Source organism: Sceloporus undulatus, chromosome 1, assembly GCF_019175285.1.
Source record: "Sceloporus undulatus isolate JIND9_A2432 ecotype Alabama chromosome 1, SceUnd_v1.1, whole genome shotgun sequence".
NCBI lineage: Eukaryota > Metazoa > Chordata > Lepidosauria > Squamata > Phrynosomatidae > Sceloporus > Sceloporus undulatus.
This window is the reverse complement of record NC_056522.1, coordinates 338,416,490-338,439,092: the sequence shown is the minus strand read 5'-3', so window position 1 is coordinate 338,439,092 and position 22,603 is coordinate 338,416,490. Positions and strand designations below refer to the sequence as shown.

The window sequence follows — 22,603 nt, the reverse complement described above, 5'->3', positions numbered from 1 at the left end:
AAAAGACCATCCAGAGCCAGTCTTAGTAGGCAAGTTAAAAAATTAGCTGAAGCATTTATGCCTAGAGGCTATAGTTGCCCTGGCACAAATCAGCAAGAGGTGGTTTATAGACTTTAAATAATAATAATAATAATAATAATAATAATAATAATAATAATGCTTGCTAATACACTAATACAATTCCTCCCCTGCCCCAGAGAATCTCCTACAGCCAGAAAGAGTTTTCCATTTTGCCAGGGTGATAGTAGACATGAAATTTTGGAGCTCAGTGAGGCATTAGCTTCAACTGGCACTCAACTTTCTGCACTCTATCGGGATCTTCTTTCATAATCTTAGTTTCCATGGGTGAAGATACCTCCAGGAACATAACAAATATGAGTCCAACCTCCAGATTTTTAACAAAACAGGCATGTCCCTCACATAATATTGGCCAATATATAATGCAGTGATTACTACTGAACTGCATAATTGGTTTCTAGAATTTATGCACTTCTTGCTCTGTTTTCTCTTGTTTAGGACATTCTTCAATTGCAAAGGCATCTTGCATAGAATTTTCAGGAGAATGGAAAGTGTGAGTGAACTTCAGAATCCCCTGTTGGCTAAGAACAATGGACATCTCCACAACAGTTATACTTACCGTCAGGATTATCCTGGCCACCGTTGTCAGGGCAAACTATATTCCTACATTTTCCAAAATTCTGGCAATGCAAGGACTCACCAGTTGCTGGATGCCAGCTCTCTTCAGCTGGCTGTTGAAGCATTGTATGGCCCAAATTTCATCCTAGTGAAGGATGAAGCAAGTGTCAAAGTCAAGGACAACAAAGGTGAGAGCTGTGAGACAACCTTCATGGAAAATAAAGAATCACCTGCTGAGGCTGTTGATGGACAGGAAACACAAGGACACTCCCTTATGGAAAATGATATCAAAATCCAGACAGTATCCTATGAAGTGGAGGAGGAGGAATTACAGGAATATGAGGTACATGTGTTAAACTATGATCTTAACAAACATGGGGGACTTTTCTCTGAGTGGGCATGTTCAAGATTGAATGCAAACATAGAAACAACATTAACTGTTTAATACAGAAACATTAATACAGTAGTAGATAGAACTAGGGTATATGCTACATGGTAATTTCTCCCACCTGAGATATAGATTCTTTTATTTCTGAAAATTAAAAATATAATATATTAAAAATAACAATTGGATATAGTCAAGAGAGGCATTCAGTTAGAATGAGGGGCTATTTTTACTAGCTTTGGACCTAATGCAAAGGAAGTAAGTTGCTGCAGATGAAAAAATTGCCCTGCCTCACCAACACTTAAGAAGAAAAATAATCCAGGAAACTTCACAATCCCCAGTCAATGAGCTGAGAATTTTGCTTGAGAATAAAATGAGAAACTACTGTATTTTAGCTCAAGAATTTAGGTTGTTGAAATGGTACACCTTATCCAACTAAACAGAGCAGGCGTGCTTACAGAAACTTTGCAAATCCATTTTCTCCAATGTTTAAAACTGTTCAGAAGTAGCAGATATGTGAAAGTACAGCTGGAAAGAAGGTCAAATGACAGTAAGAAGAAAGGCTGTAAAATACTTAATGAAAGGAAGAGTAGGAGGGTGAAAATGCTACTTAAATGCCATAGTGATGATGAATGTCCTAGAAATATTATCTCCAGACAATGCAGTACACACAGCTTTCAGTGGCAGAAGAGAAAAATCGGTAGGATGCCAATTGTTTCACATCAAGTACTGGAATTGACAGCAGTGAGTGGGATTTTTATCACTGTTACTGTTATTACTATTATCACCATCAACATCATTGTCATCATTGCTATTATTATGATATTGTAGCTTTCTGGATTATGATTTCACACTGAGTTATTTAACAACAAAAAATTGTGTCCCTGAAGACGCATAACTTCAAGTTCCATTGAAATGAATTTCCTCCAAGAGAATATATTTGAGACCAATCCTTAAAACAATTACTTGTCTCCAGTGTAGTATAAGTCAAAGTGTTTCCTTTCTTTTAAAACCAGGTGCTGATCTTAAAGTCTCAGAATTACTCCTCAGGAAAATCAAGGGTCCCTTCTGATTTAAGTAGTTTGAGGACATCCACAAACTTTCCTAAGGCTTCCTTTAAAGTTGTACTAATCTGTGCATCAGTTTTTCTGCTGGTTTAATTTTATATTCTAACCTTAGATTTACAAGTGCATTTGCCATGGGGGGAGGGTAGAATCATAGAGTTGGAAGAGACCACTAGGGCCATCCAGTCCAACCCCCTGCCATGCAGGAAATCTAAATCAAAGCATCGCCACCAGATGGTCATCCAGCCTCTATTTGAAGACCTCTAAGGAAGGAGACTCCACCACACTCCAAGAGAGTTTGTTCCATTGTCGAATAGCCCTTACTGTCAGGAAGTTCCTCCTAATGTTGAGGTGGAATCCCTTTTCCTGTAGCTTGCATCCATTTCTCTGGGTCCTAGGCTCTGGAAGAGCAGAAAACAAGCTTGCTCCCTCCTCAATATGACATCCCTTCAAATATTTAAACAGGGCTATCGTATCACCTCTTAACCGTCTCTGCTCCACACTAAACATACACAGCTGCTTAAGGCATTCATCATAAGGCATGGTTTCCAGACCCTTCACCATTTTAGTTGCCCTCCTTTGGACACACTCCAGTTTCTCCACATCCTTTTTGAATTGTGGTGCCCAGAACTGGACGCAGAATTCCAGGTGAGGCCTGACCAAAGCAGAATAGAGTGGCACTATTACTTCCCTTGATCTAGACAATATACTTCTATTGATGTAGCCTAAAATCACATTGGCCTTGTTAGCTGCCACATCACACTGTTGACTCATGTTCAACTTGTTGTCTACTTGGACTCCCAGATCCCTTTCACATGTAGTTTCATTCAGCCAGGTGTCCCCCATCCTATATCTGTGCATTTCATTTTTCTGCCCTAAGTGCAGTACCTTACATTTCTCCGTGTTGGATTTCATTTTGTTAGCCTTGGCCCAGCTTTCCAGTCCATTCAGGTCACTTTGAATCTTGATCCTGTCCTCAGAGTCAGTTTTGTATGTTAGATATTCCTATTTAGGATATGCTAAGATCCAGTATGTTAGCACAGAAGACATGGTGCTAGCTAGTTTTAGGGTTGCCAGAGTGAAAACAAGACAGGGCTTCTGTAACTTTAATAGTTGTGTAGAAGAAGGAATTTCAGCAAGTGTTGTTTGTCAGGCTGAAATTTCCTCTTCTACGCAACCATTTAAGGTAGAGGAACTGTCTTTAATTTTCACTCTCGCCAACTTCAGTACTAATTGGTGAAAACTACAAATCTCTTACTGCCAGTGACCTTAATGAAGTCCTTTTGAGATCTATAAAATATCTGCCAGACCATTCTAAATGAAATGCTTGTGGACTTAAGCCAAGAAGATCTTTCTTAATCAGCATACTAAGTGACATCTTTGCTGCCTAACATATTTCATGGCTTTTATCCAATTATTTGTCCCAACTAGAGTAGACTTACTGAATCAATTAGATTTACATTGAGTCTTACCATTCATCAGTTGATTCACTGGGTCTAGTCTACTGTCAGAAAAGCAATTGGATTTAGACCTGGTTATTTTAAACTAGGAGGTGGTATCCATATGTCATTGAATGGTAAGTCAATGAAAGAGGCATCCATATGTCATCCTCCAGAACTTTGCAAGCCAGCAGTTTCCGAAGGAGTGTTCATACTAGCCACTGCTCTTTGCAGATAAAGCAGCCTATGTGAGTCTGCATTATATATTTCAGAGGACATTTCCTATCCCATGGTCTGCCTGCCATGTAACTGTACGAAAATGTTGTCCAAACATGCATTGTGCAGACTGCTGCTCTTCCTGGATGCTCTGCAGGCCAGGCTTAACATGCACTGTTGGTCACCGTCCTTGAATTAATTTGCTTTCCAGAGTGACTCCTCAAGTGACAGCGAAAGTGAAGATAATTTTCTGATGCTTCCCCCACGAGACCACCTGGGCTTAGCTATTTTCTCAATGCTCTGCTGTTTCTGGCCTCTGGGAATTGCTGCCTTCTACTTTTCTCAAGGGGTAAGAATTTGCATCTGCTGATGTCTCCTTCTATGTACAGTATTCTTTTTGGCTTACTAAACTGCTTTTTAAAAGGCGCCTAGAAGGGTTGAATTAATCAATACAGTTCCATTTAACAGAGTCCCTGCTAGCATGAAATTATTTGATGGCTTCCTAGATTTGGAGTGACTCCTATATAACAGGATTACTCAAAGTTTTTTTTAAAAAAAAATTAAACCAAGAAGTAGTAGGGCAATTTGAAATGGGGGTAACATTTCTTTGCATCCTGATGCTCTTGTGTTTTGTTCATCAGACAGTACATAGAGATGCCTCGTGTGTACTAGGAAATTGAGTTTTGAAGCTCTTACTGTATATACTCATGTATAAGTCTAGAAATTTAGGTCAAAAAATTGACCCAAAAACCCTGAGTCGACTTATCCATGGCTCAATGTAAGTACTGTATCTGAACTCTTATTTAAAAGAAGAAACCATCCACTGGTGAAAAGCAAGAGTATAATCTGTCCTGGAAGCACTTGTCTCTCATCCATTCTGCCTTAAGAGTGAGCATAAAAAGTTATGTCTGCTGGAATTTTCTAAGTTCTTTGACATTGTTTTGCTTTGCTTCATCCTTTAGATCCTTAGTTATATGCCCCTAAGTTTTATTCTCAACATATCCACAGGCCATAGCAAAACCCATAATTTTGACCCCAAAACCTGCCCTTGACTTATACATGAGGTTGACCTATAATTGAGTATATATGGTAATCCTAGGACTTTGCTTTTTGCTAGAACTTAATAAACCACATTCTAATTATGCAGTATTTATTTCTCTCTTTTTGAGACTCAGAGTTGACAACAGAGCAGCCCTAAGTATTGTCATGACAATGGAAGGGTGAGATATAAACATGCACGAATGAATTAATGAATAAACAAAGAAAAACACTGTCCCCAAATGTATTTACTCTTTATTAATGAATGTAAAGTCAATTCTATTACTCTGTTTCATCCTGTATAATTACCTAGTTTTTCTTTGCTCTTAGAAGGCTCCTGCACTTGGTGTCATTTGCAAATTTCATCAGTGACCTACTATTTCCCTTCCTAGGGCCTGTAATGAACAAAATAGGTCCTGAGATTGATGGCTGAGGAAGTCCACTTGTTACATCTGACCTGAGAATTTGCCTTTAGCAAAACCCATTGTTTGTTTCCCTTTAACCATTACTTTACTCATCATTTCCAGTTTAAATAGTAATTTCCTGTGTGGCTATTCATAAAATGCATGATTGAAGTTCATCTGCATTTCCCAAGTATATCAAATATTTACTGTTGAGGAAAATGAAGCACCTTAAAAGACTTGCAGTTTAAAGACTGTCTTTTATATGATTACAGTGGAGGGTTTCTATTGATTTCTGCTGCCTTTCGTTGCAGTCAAATTGATCTAGCAAAAATCAGCTCCTAGATTTTAATTAAGAATGAACAAATGTAGGAAGAAAAAGATTTCTGTGATGTTTCCCCCTCCAAGACTTTCATAAGCTTATAGACTTAACCCAAGGCTCAGTTTTATTTTATTTATTTATAGAGTTTCTGCCTTGCCTTCTCACATACAGCTTCAAGACAATTTACAATACAAAGGTAAAACAAAGCAAAAAGAAACAATGAGTCTCTTTCCCATGCCAGGAAAAAAGACATTCTTCTCTGTGTAGAATTTTCCTTCATACGTTGCCACCCCTAGAAATGTGATATATGTCCATTCCTCTACCCACCCACAACCACCAGTACCACCTCGCCCCTATACTGGAGGTGATACTGGAGGGTAGAGTAGATGAGAAGTATAAGGGACCTGGGAGGGGTCACAAAATTATCACTCCCTCCCTTCCAGCGCAGGTTTCTTCTGGATGATGAGAAATCTACCATAGATGTAAGTTCCCTTATGTCAATTGGAGGCATATTCTGGATCCAATCCATTATCAGTTAAAAACAATAAAAGCAACATGAAAAAAACACACACTAGAGAAGCAAGAAAGGCATCTAGCTCTCTTTATCAAATGGAGTCCCCAAAAGCCTATGCTAAATAAAACGTAAGTCTTTAAGGTCTGTACCCAACTTTCTGTTGTTTCTGTTGCAGCAGTTTCTGTAGCGATAAAAAAAAAGTCAGCTGGAAAAACAAATTAATAGAGCAACCCAAGAATGATAAGTTAGGTCCAGCCCTACCATTAGGAAGAGTCTGGTAGCTGCCTCAGGATACAGATTTTGGGTGTCGCAAAAGGGTAGAAAATTCTTTATAGTTTAATTTCTTCTTATGTGATTCTTATTGCCAGAAGGGGAGTGGGGGTAATACAGCCTCAGGTACTACTTTGAGTACCATCTAGGGTGGTAAACACCTTGTCCGTGACCATTTTTTATTTTTCCTCCCAGATATCTTTGGACTTCTCCAGGAAGAATCCAGCCTACTATACATTGGCACAGTAGAAAATGCAGGGAGTACAGCATCCTTCCTTTACTTTGGGCATTTGTTTTGTTTGAACATTTCTTCCCCTTGCTCTCAATAGGAGGGAAATAAAATGATGCAAACTCAGTCCTGGCATAGTCAGCTCCAACCCCCACCCCCCCCACCCCCGCTACCATTGCAGGAACATGTTGGATAGCGAAGGGTTTGGTCCCATGGACTGAAAGCCTCATGTGATCAAAATACCAACATGTCACTCACTCCAGTCTGAAGCTCCAGTAGCAGCACAGGGTGCTGGGTCTTCCTGTTGCTACACAAAGGAAGTTCCCAAGGGCAGACCTCTTTGTGTGCCTTTGGATTTCTGTAATGTGCTCAGCATGGAGGCTGCCTTTGAAAAGTGCTCAAAAGCTTCAACTGGCCCAAAGGCCTGCAGCCAGTTTGTTAACTGGAGCTGGCTATAGGGAGCACACAGTTCTCTTGTTGCAATAGCTCCTCTGGCTGCCAGTTTGTTTCCAGGCACAGTTCAAAGACATACAGTATAAAGCTATATACAGTATATGGTTTGAGTCCAGGCAGTTTAATGGTGTGCATCTCCCTCAGTGAACCCATAAGAGCTCTAAAATCATCTGGAAAGGCCCTCCTCTCTGTCCCATCATCCTACTCAGGGTCATTTATGTTTGGTGGGAACAAGGGAGAGGGCCTTCTCAGTGGCTATTTGAGCCTGCTTTAACTGCCCTAGCACAGTGCTAGGGAATTCTGTTGTTTTGTGAGAAATTTAGTTCTCTCTGTCAGAGACCTCTGGTGATACAATAAACTACAATCCCCAGGATTCCCTAGCACTGAGCCAGGGCAGTTAAAGCTGTCTCAAACTAGATTATGTCTGCAGTGTGTTTTGGACTTATGGTAGGCACTCCAGATGTTGTTGGGCTGCATTTTTCATCACCTTCATTCCATGGTGACTAGGGATGATGTGTGTTGCAGTTCAACACCATCTGAAGAACTACCCGCCTGGATTCCTTGTGATTGGGCGGGCTATAAATAAATTATTATTATTATATATTATTATTATTACATGTTACTTACCCTTGAGTCCCAGTTTTGGAAGAAAGGCAAAGTATGAATGCAATAATATAAATTCTATAGCCTGTCAGGATAACAAAAAATTCTAGCCCTGTGCCCCAAAAGTTAACAAAGGGGCTCGACAGACTGCCCAAAAAGGGCAGGCTGGAGGTGCCCTTTTCTGCTCCCAAAGGAGGCCAGAGCAGCCAAATGGTGCAGCCTCCCTCCACCCCAAAAAGAACCCAGGAAAAACTGGGTTCTTCTTGGGACGTCGAGCAGATGTCACGAGTGCGCCATTGGCACACTGTGGCACATCAGTGATGCAAGCATGGCGCCATGATGTGCAGACATGGGACCATGCTTGTGTCATGGACACGCCCACCATGTGGGTGGTGCTGCACAATAATGGCACCGCCGGCACATACTAGGGCTCGGGAATGTGCGGTTGCTGCACGCTCCCGAGCCCTAGAATCAGCCCTATGACGGTGCTTCCCACTCGTCTGTCCCAGGCCAAATATTACTTAAAAACCATTTTTTTTTTGTACAATGAATGAAACATACTTTACCTGTTATCATTATATTGATAGACTAAGGCCTGTTGTTGTTAAGTGTCCTTGAGTCGTCTCAGCCTAGGGTGTAAGGTCTGTTCTCCAAAGCCATGATGGCATTTGGTTTCAGTGGAAGGGTTTCCTTCAATTTATTTGCCATGTAAATGACAATTTTCAAAGTGGTTTTCAGCTGGTGAGAGAAGCATTCATCCTCCTCCCTCTGTATACCATCCTTAATGACAATGAAGCACAAAAGAAACACTTTCAGTTGAAGCCAATGTGAATTTTTCCCCTTGCGTTTAATTGCTATACAAGGCTTACCCTCTGTATAAGAGATCTCTCATGGAGTATCCAACATTTGTGTTAGATCAGGATAGAAAATTTTTTGTGGGGCCCAAACTTTCCTGAAAAGGGACCAAAACTGCCAATCCTTGCTCCAAAAGCTATAGCTGCTTAAGACCCATGTATTTCAACATTACCCAGATGTGTGGCCAAGGAACATCAGAATACAGCCAAAAGAGTGTAACCAAGTAACAAGAGGGCAAAAGTTATTAATGAGGAAGCACACAAAGAATTGTTATGTAAGCAGTGAATCTTTGGAATTTATCTTCTGAATTTAGCATGTCTGGAAAAAAGGATGAGGGGCTCAAATAAATAAATACAGTCGTGTTTCTGTCTGTCTTTCAGCATGCCAATGTGCAATATAATTAACAATAAATATATAACACATTATTCTGCATTTAAAATGTGTTTTATCAGACACCACTCTAAATTACCTCTCTCTCTCTCATATCCATGTTGCCTGCACTCACACCCACCCCAAGGCACATTGTATATTGGGTCAAATCCCAGCTTCCACACAACAGAACACTCATATGGTCACCTTGAGCCAATCATAGCTTCTAAAGCTAACCTAATTCACAGTGTGGGTGTTAGGATAAAAATATGGATGGATGGGAGTGGTGGAAAATAATGTCCAATGATTTTAACTCCAGGAGATAAATGGAGTGATATTACTTAAGAAGGAGTCTGTTGGCAAAAACACAATAGTCATAAAGATAGCTATGCATTCCATTGTCATTTTGAAATGAAATGTTTAGGTTGCAATCCTTTACATTTTTACATATGAAAAAGTCATTGTGGTGTAGTGGTTTGGGTATTGGACAAGGACTCTGGAGAACAGGATTGGAACCCCTGCTCGCTCATGGAAACCACTGGATGACACACTCACTCAGCCTCCGAGGAAGGCAAAGGCAACCTCCCCTGCCCCTGAAAAAATCTTGCCAAGAAAACCTCATGTCACCATATACTGGAAATGACATGAAGGCACAAAATAATAAGTCCCACTTAATTTGTTGGTGCTTATATCTGAATAGATAAGTGTATGATTGCATTGTTAGTGTGAATGGAATATTGCTCCGCATAAGAAAACTCTTAAGTAAGTAGACAGCATATCTCTCCTAATGCTCTTGTTTTTGTGTGCTTTCAAGTCTTCCCTATGGCAACCGTAAGATGAACCTATCACAGGCCTTTCTGGGCAAGATTTGTTCAGAAGAGTTTTGCCTTTGCTTTCTGTTGAGGCTGAGAGAGTGTGACACACACAAGGTCACCCAATGGATTTCCATGGCCAAGTGGGGATTCAAACGCAACTTTCCAGAGTCGTGATCCAGTGCTCAAACCACAACACCACACTGGGTTTCCTCCAAATACTGACTTTCTACTATTACGCTTGCTTTCCTGTGAAAGTGTGCAACCCTAACACACACACACACACACAATGATTAGTAAATACAAAAGAAAGAAAAAGAGAGAAGACAACTGGTAAAACTTAAACTGAAAAATTGTGTTTATTCTTAATGCTTACCAAAAAAAATAAAATAATTGGTGTTACACAATATTCAAGTAGCCCTGCTCCTTGGGGTTTTCTGGGGTGGGGGTATTTCAAGCCAGGTGTTACTCATCCTATATCTGTGCATTTTATTTTTAATAAAATATTTTGCCCAAGTGTAGTATCCTGCATTTCTTCCTGATGAAATTTATTTTGTTAGTTTTAGTCCAGCTTTTTAAGGTCATTTTGGCCCGTTACAGACGGGCCTTAAAGTATGCGACGAGCACGTACTAGGGTTAGGAATGGGCAGTGCTTCCACACACCCCTAAATGGCGGCGGCTGTTCCACATCGATACATCACGACCGCACCGCCTCTATACGAGGCGGGGCAGACATGACGTCCTCACTCCACGCCAGGGCGCCGTTTTGGAGCTCCTTCCTGGTTTGGTCCGCTGGGCGCAGCCTTCACACGTTTGGCCCCTTTCTCCTCCTCCCCGCCGCCACAGGGTATCCTTGGGGCTTGAAGCCCCAAGGACACCCCTTTCCAGGCTGCGGGGAATGGCCTTTTGCCGCTTCCCTGCAGCCTGGAAAGCGGCGGATCGGGGCCTCAGCGGCTGCCGGTCTGACAGCTGAAGCCCCAATACACCAGGGAAAGGGGCAGGTGCAGCCCGCCCAAACGGGCGGTCTGTAACCCGCCTTTGAATTCTGATCCTGCCCTCTAGGGTATTAGCAACCCCTCCTAATTTATTGTCATCTGCAAATTTGATAAACTTGTCCTCTGTTTCATCATTTAAGTCATTGATAAAGATGTTGAATAGCACTGGGCTCTGGACAGAATCTTGTGGCACCCCGCTAGTCATTTCTCTCCAGGATGAGGAAGAGCCATTGTTGAGTAACCTTTGGGTTCAGTCAGTCAACCAATTACAAATCGACTTAATAGCAGAATTGTCAAAACCACAATTTATTTGCTTTTTTGCAAGTATATCATGGGGGACCTTGTGAAAGACCTTACTGAAATCAAGATACTCTACATCCACAGCATTACCTTCATCTGCCCAGGCTGTGGCTCGATCAAAAAAAGATAAAATTAGTCTGGCATGACCTGTTTTTGAGAAACCAATGCTGTTTCTTAAGTAATCACTGCATTCCTTTCTAGGTGTTGTCTGATGTCAGGCTGACTGAGCAATAATTATTTGGGTCATCTTTCTCTCATTTTATGAAGCTGTGGACAAAATTTGCCTTCCTCCAGTCTGGTGGGAAGATTGTTGACAGTGGTTCTGAGATTTCTTCTGACAGTTCTTTTAGTACCCTTGGATGTAGTTTATCTAATCCTAGATACTAATTCATCTAGAGTAGTCAGGTATTCCTGTACTACCTCTTTACTTGTGCTGCATTTCCCCTACAAACTCCCCAACCTTTGGTCCCCCAGGTGTTTTGGACTTCAACTCCCAGAAGCCCTAGCCAGTTGGGCTAACAATCAGGATTTTGTTTATTTATTTATTTACGGTATTTATACCCTGCCCTTCAGCCCTAAAGGCTCTCAGAGCGGCTTACAATTATTATTATTTTTAATCAGATGGTTCCCTGCCCTCAGGCTTACAATCTAAAAAGATACAACACAAAAGGAGAAGAGAATGGTGGTGGGGAAGAGGATCAGGTGCAGCAGTTCTTCTCTCCCTATGAGGCCTGGACCAAGACAGATGGACTGGAGGGAGGGCTCAGCTTCTTAATCTAGGCCAGGCCCAATGGAGCTGGGCCTGCATCTCTCCCTCCATGGCTGGATGACACCAGATGGACTGGAGGGAGGGCTCTGCTTCTTTTTTAGGTGGAATGTAACACCCAGAATCCCCCTGTCTTGGGCTATGCTGCCTGGGGGATTCTGTGGGGTGCAGTCCTTGAGGAATTCTGTGACTGAAGTCCTAAATATCTGGAGGACCAAAGTTTGGAAAACACTGCCCTACTGTATCTGTTGGACCATTTTCCCCAAGCTGAGCACTGCTCTCCTTTTCAGAGAAGATCAAGGCAAAGAAAGTGTTGAGTAGTTCTGCCTTTTCCCTGTTCCCTGTTAGCATTTTGCCATCTTCTCCACACAGCAGCCCTACCATTTCCTTGTTTTTCCTTTTTGCTGTGGACCAGTAGCATCATTGGGGGAGAGGGGGTACAGAGCACACCAAGTGACACCTCAGAATGGTGTTTCATATTTTTCCCCCTCATTGGAACTGTTTGAAATTGTGCCTTCATGATCTCACTTTTAAGAAACTCCCATCCCTCTTGAACTCCCTTCTCTTTCAGTATCCCTGACCACAGGCTCACACCAAGTATTTCCCTAAGTTTATTGAAATCAGCTACAGTATCTTAAATTCTAGAATGTTCAGCTTCCCCTTTCTGCTGTATAACAAACTCCAAGAGAACATGTTCACCCATTCTGCTACTTCAACCCCATTAACCAGGTCACCCCTGTTGGTTAGGCTCAGATCTAAAATAGCTGGCCTCCTAGTTGCCTCTTCTACCTTCTGGAGAATGAAATTGTCTGCAAGGCAAGTGAGTAATTGAACCTGATCTCTAGAGTTGTACTCCACCACTCAAACCACTACACCACCGTAGCTCTCAAAACACTTAGTACTGGTAACTAAGGAGATTACCGCATGACTTTCTGTCCTGAGCTGAGCATGGGCTGGGCACTTGCTTAAACCCAGGGACGGCTCTAGGTATTTGGCCACCCTAAGCAAGAAATATTTTGGCACTCCCTGTCACCCCTCATAATTATTTTCACCCTTTGATTTCCACTGTTTCATTTGTTAAAGCTAAACATGACATAAAACCTAGGTTCCAGTCTCTCGTCATAGTATTGAGAATTAGTCAAAAAGCCAAAAAATTATGCGAAAAAATGACCCTAAATTTTGCTGCCCTAGGTGGCTGCCTAGTTCACCTATATGGATGAGCTGGCCCTATTTAAACCATTTTAAAATGGATGTTATTGCACCCCTGTGCCCAGCTCGAAGGCATCACATACCTGATCCAGACTTCTTGCGGACCTCACAAAGAATGGGAAAGACTCGTTTTTTGCAAAGTCCAGGAGAAGTCCAGAGTGGATATGTGATGCCTCTGAGCTGGGCACAGATGCAATAACATCTGTTTTTAAACTGTTTAAGCCTGTGCCCAGCTTGGGAGAAAAAGATGTGCGATAATCTTCTAATCTCCTTTCTTCTTAAACTAGGCACAGGATGTAAACTTTTAAACGCGGATTTTATTGCACACCTCCATGCACAGACAGGAGGCATCCTGTACCCAATCATGGCATCCTGTACCCGATCTGGACTTCTCCCGCACCTTGTAAAGAACGAGAAAGTCCTGTTCTTTCAAAAAGTGAGGGAGAAGTCTGGATCGGGTACGGGATGCCTCCTGCCTGGGCGTAGAGGCATGCGATAAACTCCACGTTTAAAAGTTTACATCCTGTACTTAGCTTAGGAGGAAAGAATGGGGAAGGGCAGTACAATAATCTCCATTATAAAGAAGAGGCATTTCAACCTATTATAATGAAGTGGAGAAAAACAAAGAAAGGATGCTACTAAATGATTGAAGGGGACACCACTTTTTGAGGACCCTAGGAGGGTTTGAAGGGTCCCCATCTCAGCTGGTCTTCATAGGGCGCAGCTGCGCTTATCTTTGGGCATTTTCTTTGCCCCCAGCTGTGGACTATAGGTAGTATGTAATGTGCTGCTTCTATGTGTCTTCTTGTGGGTATATGGTGGGTTTGATGAAATATTATTAATCTCTATCACATGGGGACTAATCTAAGAGACTGGGACAGAACAGAGAAAATGAAAAATCACCTTTCTGCACTCTCTGCCTTTACTGTCCTTTCTTTTCCTTTGTTAAAGGTCTCTCTCTGCTTTCAGCACTGCCTAGTGATTGCTTTATCCTTTCCCTTTCTTTTTCCCCCCTTTCCTCCCCGAATTTGCCTGTGTTTTTTTTTTTACCTCCCCCTTTGTTCACAGTCCTAATCCTCATCCCTTTTCCACCTTTCTCAAGCCCTCATTCCTGCCACAATTCATCCAGGATTCTGAATGGAATAATACATCCTTTTATTTTATATGGGTTTTTTAAAAGTAATAATGACAGGATGGCTTGGGTAATTAAATGGAGGGGAAATTATTACATTTAGAACAGGATTTGGGTGAGAATTGAGAAATTGAAGTCAGCTCTCCAATTGTGCTTGCTTTGCAGCAACACTGTATTTAAAATTACATTTTGGTGCTAATGTGGTCATTTTTGGGGGGGGTGTATGAGAAAGAGTTTAAGGCCCTGTGAAAATGTACCTCCCAATCTTTTCTTTTCTGTTTTTTGCATTCACACAATTGCATATTAATAGTCATTTGTTTATTCCCATTTCATCCTGTCCTGCAGCTAATAAGACTCCCAGAGTGTCTTGAATACACTAAATAAAAATGATAGTCCCAACCCACTGTCTAAAAACATACAATACAACAGAAAATAGGGATGATAAAGGCACACTTTAAAAAGTAAGAAGACTTTCGGGAGGGCTGAACTAACAGCCTTGCTACCTGAGTCGTCATCCTCAGTTACAGCCCGCAAAAATCATTTTGAGTGGTGACTTGTCCTGAAGGTCGACTTGTAAATGTGGTCTTTCAACAGCGCAGAGAGAATGGCCCTCAAACCCATTTCCTTTCTTTCTGGTGCAGCCTGCTGCAACGGAAGAGGAACTACACAAGGTGATGTGGGGCATGGTGCAAATTAACTGAACAATTTATTCTGTTTGTAGTTATTTCACTGATAAAATTATTGGTAAGCCTTGCCTTCTATGAAATTTAAATAAACCCTAATAATTACTTCTTAATTTGCATATATAAATTAGCATATGCAACTTTTGTACCAGTTTGTGCCCTGTGGATTTGAGCCATGAGTCATTTAAGAGTACCACAGTGATGGCAAACCTTTTAGACACAAAGTACCCAAACAAAACGGCCTTCCAGTACTGGGTGTTACCCTGTGCCAGAGGCGGAACTTCTGGGGGGAAAGAGACTTCCAGGGTGGTACTTCTGCCCTATGGAGGTGGGAACTCTGGGGTGGTACTTCTTCTCCCCTGCACCTTCCCAGGTCTTCAGCTGTCTCTCCAGAGGCAGCTGAAAGCCTGGGATGGCCAGGATGAGAAGGAACAAGCGCACGCCTTTTCCTCCTCTTCCCCATTCCGCATTTCAGCAAAAATGGCTTTGTGTGCCATCTTTGTGTGCCAATATGGGTCCAGCAACACCGATTAAAAGACAGAAAAGAAAACATCATATTCATGTGTCCAGCGTGGGATTTAAATTATTTTATGGACTCAGATCTTGGGAAAGTTATTTTTGTACTACAACTGGCAAAATGACCTGTTGGACTACAGGCTCAACCTGTATCAGAATTGCACTGTACCAGAATCCCACTTTACCAAGATCTGAGTCCATGAAATATTGGAAACCCCACACTGGACACACAAGTATGGTGCTTCCTTTTCTGTCTTCTGTCAATCAACATTGCCAGTGCGATTCTGGTACAGGTTGAGTCTGTAGTCCAAAAGGTCATTTTTTGCAAACTTTGGGTGAAACCACACTGAAAAGGATAGTAAATGAAAACTTTCAGCTCTGCCTTACAGACAGAACTCTAATACTGTATTGGCTAAACTCTGCTAAATATAGAAAGTAAATAGTCATTCATTCTCCAGCCAGAATTTCTTAGTGAACAGTGGCATTGTAATTGTTGTGAAGAGGGAAAAAAACAGTTGAAGAGGAAAGAAATGAATCAACACTTGCCACTGACCCAAACACATTGTGTTCAAAGGAATTTTGTGATCTCTTTAAAGGATGTAATCATGCCTCTAAGAAACTTAAGTACATAATAAAGTAGCTGGTAGGATGCAATACAAAGCAGCCCACAGTAATTCACACTTTGAATGATACTCTGTGTGTGTGTGTGTGTGTGTGTGTATGTGTATTTGGTAACTTCTGTATTGACCTCCTAGGAGTCAGGGAATATCTGTATACTGTAGAACTGTGATCTTGAGCCCAGGGCTACCAAAACTGAGCTCAGACCCTGGTGAAAAATTTGAGAAAGGAACACTCAGTGGCAGCAATTGGTGGGGGGGGGGGGGGCGCACCGGGTGACACCCCAGAGGAGGAGTGACACCCAGTTAGACCTTCCTTCCCCTTTGATGCAGGAGGGGTGAACATGTGCCCTTTCCAGCTGTTCCATGGCCAAGCTTTCTCCCAGGGGAGGAAGTTCAAGTACAGAGCAGCAGAAGGGGCAAAAATACACCCTTCCCAGGTGATACCCTAGCTAGTGACTGACACCTGTTCACCAACAGTAGATCTGCACAATGGATGGGGGCTGTTAATGTGTAACTATGGGCAAGATGGCCATGTAAGTTATTCTAAACTGGGGTGTGTCTTTAGATTGAGCGGAAAAGGGCTCCTGGCTGTGCATGAAGGGGACAAATCTGGAAAGGAGTCTTCTTCTCCCATCTCCTCCCCCTCCCCTCCCCTCCCCCCTAGACTTCCTACTGGGAGAAACTCCAGAAACCTGCTGCCTGAGGGGCCTCCTGCTGGTTATGCCTGCAGTATCCTAGGAGAAAAGAAGGCAGATGGGGTGGAATGAGAGGCTGCCATTTCATGCAGCAGGTGAGAAGAAACAGGGGAAAGTCTCTGGACATTATCAGACAAGAGAAATTGGACGTGAATGCATTCTGGCCCCACTTTTTTTCATTCGAAATTAAGAGAAATTCCTCCCATGTGATAAACTCTTCTGTTGCTTGGAGCTACCTGCATTCAGCCTTGGTTGGAGGCAGGAGGATTTTCCTTCTTGGCTCTCACATTTGGGCTGCTTCTCTTGACAGCTACAGGAGCAACTTGTGAGGATGTCAGCTTTTTTCCTGGGCTATGTGGCAGTACTTTTGAGCCTTTGGCACACTAAGAACCTGACATGCAATTTCAAACTTGGACTCCTCTTATTATTTTCTTTGAAATTCACTGGTTTTACAATGGATGTCAAAAACATCCATCCAAATAATGATGTTACCAACAAGGACAAAAACACATGTAGCACAGTCAGGCCACACACATACACACACACACACCAGACTACTGGCCTCTGGTAGTTTATTCCATCATTACCACCACCCTGATTACTTCTCCACAAGCTACATGGAGTTCTAATTCTGGGTGAAAGGGAGGTTGTAAATATTGATTATACTGATGTTCCTGTCCCAAACTTAAACTCACCTAAGAAGCCATTTGTCGGCGATGCTTTGATCTGGATTTCCTGCATGGCAGGGGGTTGGACTGGATGGCCCTTGCGGTCTCTTCCAACTCTATGATTCTATGATTCTATGATTCTATAAGCCAAATATGAGTAGCAGCCCACCCAAAGTGCCATTGACACAGAGCCAACCATTAAAGACCTGCTGCAACTTTCATTTTCACACCAAGTAAAGCAAGCAAGCTGATAGATAAATGGAGGAATACGGCAATCATGACAAGATGTGGAAGTCTTGGAAGAGGTAGTGAGTGAGTGGGGATGTGAGGCTTCCCTGAAAGTGTTTAAAAACAAGCAAGTGATCGCTGAAGAGCATTCTGCATGTTTCTTAACCACCCAGGAGACTAGAACATGGAGAAAGAAAAGGAGGAACATGGTGAAAGCAAACCCTTCTCTCTAGAACAGGGGTAGGCAACCTGCGGCCCGCGGGCCGGATGCAGCCCGGCGAGGCCTTGGGACCGGCCCCAGCCCAGTCCTGCCGCCGATTGCCGCCGGGACCTTTGGGGGGAATTGTCTATAGAAGCCTCAGAAACAGGCATTTATATTAACATTTTTTTAAAAATCAGCAAATTTTTTCGCGTGTCCTCCATTTTTTTAAAAAAGTGTCTTCCATTTGAAAATTTTGTCCTACATTTGTCCTGGTTTATTTATATATTTAATTTTTAAACTAATTATTTAATTATTTATTTTTTGGCTTCGGCCCCCCAGTTGTCTGAGGGACAGCAACCCGGCCCCCGGCTCAAAAAGGTTGCCTACCCCTGCTCTAGAATTAAGGCCAGTGGGAAGCTGAGGTTAGTATGTACAAGCACATCTGCAAAAAAGGTGTCTTATGCTCTCTCTTTAGTATTTTAGTTCAGAGAAAGATTATCAGAAAAGCAGGATCTGGCATAGGAAAGCTGTTTGTTGACATCACTACCTATTGACACTGGGTTGTGTAGTTTACAACTTAGTTGCCATTTTTTAATTCTTGAGATCTCTGTATGGATATAGTCTAAAGGAGGTTAGACTGTGACGAAAAGGAAAAAGGACAGACAGCATGAAAATATTATATGTAATGTTATAATAAAGTGTTGTTTATTCAACTTCTCATTGTAAATATTTCATTGAGTTTAAGTCAATATCAAGGAAAAGCAACAGTATTGGAGGGATGACTTCTTAGTTCATCTTAGTACATAAACATCTTAGATAAACATCTTAGTTCAGATTAAAATCAAATATTTTGCATTATTTCCCCACAATGCCTCTGAAACTTTATAAACAAGTATCGTGATCATAGCCGTATACTCTTCTACTAATGCAGTGCAGGTCTAACACATTAAATGGGATGTGCTGAACTTTTTAATATTTTACTGTACATTTGTTATTAGTCTGCTGTTTTAAAACTAGTTTAATTGGTGTTTTAATAGAACAATTGGTTTATTTTGTATTTTAATGTGCAGAATTTATTATGTTTTATTGGAAATCTATTTTAAAATATTTTGTGAGGTGTCTTACATCCCAGACTTGGGAGACAGAGGGGGGTTATAAATCAAATACATTAATAAATAGCCATCCCTTATTTGTTTCATACCCTACAGTCTGACAGGGGCATTCCCAATTAATCCTCTGTCTTCCCACTTTTTCAGCTGTTTTCAAAATGTCACCTTGCTTCACTTGTTGCAAATTGAGAACAAAGTGCAAAAGTGCTTTTCACTGTATTAACTCAGCAGGGGAGAAAGAAGAGGAGGGATGAAATCTTGCCTTTCCCAGTTCATTCAGGCAAAAGCAAACTGCTGCCACCTCTCCAAGCTTTTGTGTTCTTCTTCATTAATAATGTTTGCCATTTTATCCACACTCTGATTTTGCTTTCATGTGTGTCTTGGTTTGCCTCTGTGAAATGCTGGAGGCACTGGTGGTGTAACAAGAGGGATGTGGGGCTATCAGATGACAACTCAGAAGAGGAGTGACAGTCAGGCCCTCCTCCCACTTCCGGGTGAGAAGGGGGTGCCCCTACCACCTTCATCACAGTGGCAGCTTCCTCTTCAGGGGATGCATTTGAGGAAGTAGGCTGAAGTCTACAAAAGCTCATGCCAACAATGGAGTCAAGCAGACAGGCCAGGAAGTGTGGCCCACAGCCTCACAGGTGCCAATTGTGCCAAGGCCATGGCAACTGCACGTGCCTGGCCCCAATCTGGACAGCCACCACGGTTTTGTACCAGGCTGGCAAAAGGAATGGCATTTTACTGCTCCTTTTTGGCCTGGATCTTCCACAAAGAGGCAGCCGCAGCACAGCTTCTGGATGAGTTCAGGGCATGTGGCATGTAAATGCCACACCCCCAATGTGGCCAGAACCAGAACTTTTGGCCTCTCTGTTTTGGCCAACTTCTGTCTTTCAGTTAGCTTCAAAAGTGCTGCAAGATCCCTTTACATAAAGATCTATTTATTATATTTATTTAATAAAATATCTTGCCCTATCCTGCAGACTCAGGGCATCTTACAGTCATTTTGGAAGAATCTCTTCTGTTGCAGAACAATTCATAATCACAATCTGTGGTGCTCCATGGCCTGAGTCCACAGTCTGGTCTGGTCCGTGCTATAGGTATTAGGCCACTAACCACTGGTGAACACAACCACCAGTTTTTGCCACACTACTCCTTTCAGGTGTTCAGGACTGTATAGAAGATCCCCTCATGTTTTTATCATCACAGCACCCCTGCAAGCTGGTAGGCTCAGGAATGTTGACTGGTCAGGGAGGTTTGTAGTGCAAATAATAATGTGAACCAGGTTCTCTTCAGTCCAATTTGAACACTCAACCAATTATAACATATTTTTTAGTCTAATCTTTTAATATAATTCTATTTATATGCACACATACACCACACATACTTTTTTGAAGTAGAAAAGCATTTCTTCTCAAGTGATGAGGTATATAAACTAAGTGATACATTAGTGCCTCAGATTATAAGAGACCCCTAATTTGTTAAAAAAAATGTTAAAATAATACAAGTTATTGGCAATAACATAGGCTCTCCTAAACATGGCACAGGTTAAGGTCTCAGCATACATTTGATCTGCCCTTGGTCTCTTCTTTGAAAGACTGCTAATATGGTTAAGTATGAATAAATATGTTATATTGGCAAGTTACCTAAGTATTGTTTTCTTTCTTTGTTTGTTTGTTTCTAGACAAGTAAGGCCATCTCTAAGGGAGACTTCCACCTGGCGAGTTCAGCTTCCCGAAGAGCTCTGTTCCTTGCTGCACTCTCCATTACCATCGGCACGGGGGTATATGTCGGAGTAATCGTAGCATTGATTGCTTACCTATCTAAAGGTGGCCATGTATAATTGCAACTTCTGCATGATGCGCATGACAATGGATAATTCTCTTGAATTATGTACTTTCCTGTGAAACAGGGGACACAGTGCTGACAAGGATTACAATGCAGCCTTTTCTATACAGAGATATGTGCTCAAATAAACTGTCTATGTGGACTCATTATTTTTCAGATGAACAATAGACTATGACCTACTTTACATCTTCGACTGACAAACTGAAAAAAATCCAAAATCCTTCATTGGGAAGATAGCACAGTCTGAAAAGCCTGGATTTCAAGACTGCCAGGAATAAAAAGGGGGGTTGGGATGAATTTTAAATTGTTGTCTGCAGGGTGTTTTGAAACTGATGTTCTTGTGTGCTAGACTCGATGTTTGTGAAGTTCAGTCACCTGTTGGATCCAAGCTTCTGTCTTACTCAGGGCACACAGTGAAATGTTGTGGAATATTCAATTCATTTAAAGTCTTTCCTTTGGAAGATAGGACTGAGGGCTATGCAGTGATGGCAAAGCATTATTTGTCAGGATATTAACATTTTATGCTGATGACACTACCTGCAATATCAAATACTACGTATTAATTCACCCTTGGGTAACTACCTATCATGAAGCCAGCTTTGATCTAAGTTCTCTTTCAGAGGTTTTACAGCCTTTGTTCGCATAATCTGCCTCTCCTGCTACAACTCATGTGTCAGGCTTTCCCCACAGTCTCATCCTATAATGATAAGACCTTAGAGGGCGACATTCAGCCATAACTTCAGTCTCAAGATACACATCTGTTTTAAATAAGCCAGTGAAGAATAGTTTGAGTATTACTTATGATTATTATAACTGAGCACATTGATGGGGTTTGGGAAATTCCTCAAGGCCTACTAGCTTTTAAATTAAGTATTAAGCTAGTGGGTTTACAGAACCACTATGATGTGGAAAAGTCACACTGAGAGGTTGATGTGGTATGACTGCTTTTTACTGCATCTAGAAACACATTCCAAAGTGTAGAAAACTATACTCCACAGAATCAGATTAATGGCCACACCTCAGAAGAAGAAAAAGCCAATAAAACATTTTATGATTATTACATTTTCATATTTTAAACAAATATAGCAACCATTAAAAATTTCCTATGAAACGGCATACATAAATTAAGGTGGCAATTCTATATCCCCTTATGTACTAATAAGAGTAATTGAATTCTTGAGCTGCTTTAGTTCTGTTAAATCCTCATTTATTATTTTAATGAGGTTTTAATATGAACACATAGAGCTGATTGTATATGTGTGGTTGTCTTGTAGGTCATACCTGGCAGGAGGAGCAAAGAGAATGGTTATGGTCAAACCTTTATTATGTCTTCACTGTGAAATCCTTCAGGATTTTGTTCCATCCATTATCTTGTTTAAGCTATGCATGCATTTGTTTGGTGAAATAATAATTTATTATGTAAAGGTACAGTGTCATTGGTATATCCATTACACTTCCCTAAATACCCTTTTCCTCTATGCCTGATTCAAATCTTTGTTCTCAACCTTGGCTTGATTTTATCTTTGGAACAAATAAGAGGATCCCATAAAAAGTGTTCAAAAGCTAAGCCATGCCTGCATATTGCCAGAAATGTTCCGCCATATGTGTAGTATGTGTGATGGCACAATTCATGGCATTGGCATTAATCTACAAAGCCTCTTCCTATATAAAACCATATATAATTATCTGGGAATCTTTGGCTAACTGTTTCATTGCTACATCAAGGAAGCCTATGGCAAACACATTGGTTTTTGCTGGTTAAGTACTCTCCTGTGAAATTTCCTCTTAGGCTGCATATACACTGCAGAAATAATCCAGTTTGACACTGCTTTAACTGCCATGGCTCAATACTATGGAATTCTGGGAATTGTAGTTTGTTGTGGCACCAGAGCTCTCTGACAGAGAAATGTCTCATAAATCTACAGATCCTGGGATTCCATAGCACTGAACCATGGCAGTTAAAGTGATGTCAACCTGGATTATTTCTGCAGTGCAGCTGCAACCTTAGGTCCAAACAAACACGGGC

At 41.5% G+C, this 22,603-nt stretch overlaps 1 protein-coding gene across 3 annotated transcripts in view; it reads left to right on the top strand.

Moving 5' to 3' along the window:
• The window catches only part of SYNDIG1L (synapse differentiation inducing 1 like), a 68,887-nt gene extending 46,484 nt beyond the window's left edge, over window positions 1-22,403 (top strand). For all 3 annotated transcript variants that reach the window (XM_042439913.1, XM_042439904.1, XM_042439921.1), the window contains exons 2-4: window positions 517-979; window positions 3,952-4,089; window positions 20,414-22,403. In XM_042439913.1, the coding sequence (XP_042295847.1) occupies window positions 563-979; window positions 3,952-4,089; window positions 20,414-20,572 (714 nt within the window). In that variant the 5' untranslated portion in view covers window positions 517-562 and the 3' untranslated portion in view covers window positions 20,573-22,403. The remainder of the gene's footprint in view (window positions 1-516; window positions 980-3,951; window positions 4,090-20,413) is intronic.
• The last annotated feature ends 200 nt before the right edge of the window (window positions 22,404-22,603 follow it).